Source organism: Pseudorasbora parva, chromosome 2 (assembly GCF_024679245.1).
Source record: "Pseudorasbora parva isolate DD20220531a chromosome 2, ASM2467924v1, whole genome shotgun sequence".
NCBI classification, from domain to species: domain Eukaryota; kingdom Metazoa; phylum Chordata; class Actinopteri; order Cypriniformes; family Gobionidae; genus Pseudorasbora; species Pseudorasbora parva.
Genome location: NC_090173.1, coordinates 13,451,315 through 13,455,000, shown reverse-complemented (window position 1 = coordinate 13,455,000; position 3,686 = coordinate 13,451,315). Strand labels below are relative to the sequence as shown.

General features: G+C 39.9%; 1 protein-coding gene across 1 annotated transcript in view; it reads left to right on the top strand.

The window, feature by feature from the left end:
* LOC137050476 (NAD(P)(+)--arginine ADP-ribosyltransferase 2-like) overlaps window positions 1-3,121 on the top strand; it is a 46,564-nt gene extending 43,443 nt beyond the window's left edge. Inside the window, exons 1-5 of the mRNA XM_067428763.1 lie at window positions 880-979; window positions 1,078-1,142; window positions 1,647-1,790; window positions 2,024-2,110; window positions 2,187-3,121. Of these exons, the coding sequence (XP_067284864.1) occupies window positions 2,060-2,110; window positions 2,187-2,933 (798 nt within the window). The 5' untranslated portion in view covers window positions 880-979; window positions 1,078-1,142; window positions 1,647-1,790; window positions 2,024-2,059 and the 3' untranslated portion in view covers window positions 2,934-3,121. Of the gene's footprint in view, window positions 980-1,077; window positions 1,143-1,646; window positions 1,791-2,023; window positions 2,111-2,186 lie in introns of the transcript that reaches the window.
* Window positions 3,122-3,686: the final 565 nt, after the last annotated feature.

The following is a 3,686-nucleotide window of genomic DNA, read 5'->3' as shown; positions in this document are numbered from 1 at the left end:
GCCTGCGCCTTCTCTTTGATTTGTGAGATTTGCAGTGCTTTTTATGTACATATTCACGTGTGATTACTTGTGTGGGTGGCAGTGAAACACGAGTGTGGGATTGAATTGTGGAAGGCATTGGGGGTTCTATCTGAAAATACTCACCTTTCTTCCTGCCCAAACCAAGCTGCTGAAGATACTAAAAAGCTGTGAAAGCCAATGGATGTGGTTGAAGTTGCAGGAAACGCTCAAGGCCGTGCAAGCCCGTCAATGTGGTTGAAAATGTGTATCCCCTTTTTCTCCCTCTCTTTTAGAGTCCAGCAAAGAGCCTGCTAAAGCTGTGAAGTATATGCATTCTCCTCGCTGTCTGAGTTCAGCAAAGAGTCTGTTAAAGCTGTGAAGTATGTTCTTCCACCGTTTGGAGAGAGCGTTGAAGCCGCTACTGCAGTTGTTTTAGAGATATTTTGTCCTGCGGTGCTGGACCTGTGATACATGCAGTGTAAAAATACATGTAATCTCTGGAACAGGGAGGCACACACAACATTCCACAACGGAAGACTTACAATACTGGACAAGGAGTGACAGCAATGGTAGAACTTGAATAGGGAATACAAACGAGAGTGTCAAGACACAGCTGGAACATAAATAAGGGCCTTCTGAAGCAAAGCGATGTGTTTGTGGTAGAAAAATATCCATATTTAAAACTTTAAAAACTAAAATAACTGGCAGATGGACTCCACAAAATAAGAATAACCCCTGAACGCAACAAAATCTCCTGGTTATCTTTGTCTTTGACGCCCATTCTCCACAGCCCAGGTCCACCTCTGCTTCATGGCCCAGACTCACCTCTTCTCCAAATTCCAGGCCCACCATTGTTCTTTGATCCTAGTCCAGTTCCCCTTCATGCGCCTGGCCCTCCATCCCTCCCTCCTCCTGGATTTATGTCAATTTTGGGGTTTTGGATGGGTAGTTCTATTAGGGTGTTAGGATCCACCCTGAGGTAGGGATATGTCACAGTTGATTTTGGTTCACGATTATGTTTTCATGTCTTTTATTTTGCCCCAGTCATGTTTCCTGGTTCTTGTCTTGTAACTTTAGTGGACAGCACATTCCAGGGCCCAGTTTATGGCCGGCCCCCTCTCTGCCTGTATCAGTGGACGAAGGTTTGCTACATTTTGATTGGATATTGGTGGACTATCACTTACAATCTGTCCAATGACAATGACTTCTACTTATACTAATCATTATACTACCATGTTGTGAACCTATGATAACTGAAGAAAGATGACAGAGAAAAGGAAGACTGACATGAGGAAATTTGTCAGTGCAACAAAACAGCAGACATATCCTTACGAGTACAATTTTGGCTGTATAATTGTTTGCCCTTGAGAAATGTTAATTTTCCTCCCCAATTGTTAGATGAAATGTACACCCATTTAGCCTTAAGATGTTTTGTGATTACGACCTCTGGCATTCATTTTAGACGGACAGGAACTCAAGAGTTTGTCTAGTGTAAAACCACGCATGGGCCAAACCTTCACAAGTGATAATCATGTGATCTAAACCATTCAGACGTTTTAGATACTCACAGTCACACTATTAACACACACACACACACACATCATCAGCAGCAGCACTATAAATAAGGCACTTTCCCCATCTGTTAGTCTGAAGAGTCATTGTCATCTGGCTGTGATGGACTGATGATGGACTGACTTTTCTGAACTTCTCTCGTCGTTGCTCCTGAAACTCCTGAAAAATAGCGAAAAGAAACTGCAGAATCTGACAAAAAGACACAACAGTATTTTAAGGTAAGATTGGGGTTGAAGTGAAGGATCGATTTAACACTTCATTATCAAAGGTTTAAGTCAAAATATTTGCTCTGTTAGGAAATACTATTAAACCTGTAGTAAAAAGTTGTGGAAAAGTTGAATTGTGCAAATCTATGTAAATATCCCTTTCCATTATATTTTGAGTCACAGATTTAGCATTTGTAAGACACTGGTGTGTTTGTTAATGTATTTCATCATCTGTTCTTCACTAGATCTATAGATCATCTGAGGGATTTGACTGAATCAAGATGTTGCTGATCATTGAAGCTCTTCTTCTCATTTTAGCTGCTCTGGGACAGGTAAGCTTGTGTGCTAGTATGAATATTACATACATGAATACTGATGATGTGATCATTATGATTCCTGTTGCTGCAGGATCACAGAGCTGCTGCTGCTGCTGTTAAGGGACAGATATTTCCATTGGATATGGCAGAGAAATCTGTTGATGACCAATATATGGACTGTAGAGACAAAATGGCAGACCTGGTAAAGACAAAATTTTTAAAGAATGAACTCAATAAATCCCCTGATTTTAAAGCGGCTTGGGATAAAGGGAAAGAGTTTGCCAAGGGCCCGAAAGATGATTTGACAGAGAATCATTTAATCGCCATTTATGTGTACAGTGACGCTACTGTATACAAGTACTTCAATAATGATACTCGTCACGATAAAAAAAAGTACATAGACAATGAATACAAATGGTACTCACTTCATTTTCTGTTAACAGAAGCGATACAGATTCTGAATAAAACACAAAATCAATGCCATACTACTTATCGTGGTACAAATGTTGAATTTAATAAGACTGTTCTGAACACAGAGGTTCGTTTTGGCTCATTTGCATCCTCCTCTCTTGATCATAATGTAACAAAACGTTTTGGAACTAAATCTTGTTTTGAAATCTACACATGTGAAGGAGCTAATATGACAAAATATTCTAAGCTTCCTCGTGAGAAAGAGGTTCTGATTCCTCCGTATGAGAAGTTTAAAGTCACTGCTGTCAAGACAAAAGATAAGCAGAACAGTCTCTGGTGTGAGACTGTGTTTGAGTTAAAAACCACTGGAACAAGAAGTGACCTGAACTGTGCTCTATTCAAGAAACCATCCAAGAATCCATCTTGAATATTGAGGAACATATCAAAGACCAAAACAAAGTACTATGTGCTGAATAAAGTACTTTGAATTTAAATTATATAATAATGTACATCAATTCCAGCATTTTTCCATCTTTGTTTAGTTCATTAATTATTTGTCAGAGAATAAAATTTGTTTAATGTCAACATAATTAAATAAAGTTATTTTTTAAGTGACCCAGTTCAGTGGCCTTAAAGTGATTTTATGTGTCTGTAATTCATTTCTTCATTTATACTTGAATCTTACAATTGTATTGTTTGCTATCTCTCTAACTGCCAGCAATAGCATATGAACTGCTAAATGACCTTCTCAGTAGCCTGACAAGCCAGACCCACATCAAGATGTTTGGTCTGGAAACTCACCATTGACAGGGCTCAATCCGAGGGGCGGATAATCGGTTGTCTTTCAAACTCCCTCTGCACGCGATAGGATAGCGCTACAACCAACCAGAGCAACAAAAGTGAAGCAGAGCTCGTTGATAGATTAAACATTCGCCATATCCGGTCGGTAAAACTCAGAACACATCTTCCCTTTTTAAGAATGACTTCAGTGCCGTTCTTTGTTCTTTTCTCAGAGAATAGCTTAACTCCAAGTCTTCCAGAGTTAAGGTCAAAGCTGATTCGATAGACCAACGCCGTTCGCCAGTTTCTGTGTTTACTAGAAGCACGCAAATGCAACTCGGCCGTCGTCATTATGGCCCCGCCCACCGACTCTATACATGATGTGATTGGCCCAGCAAGA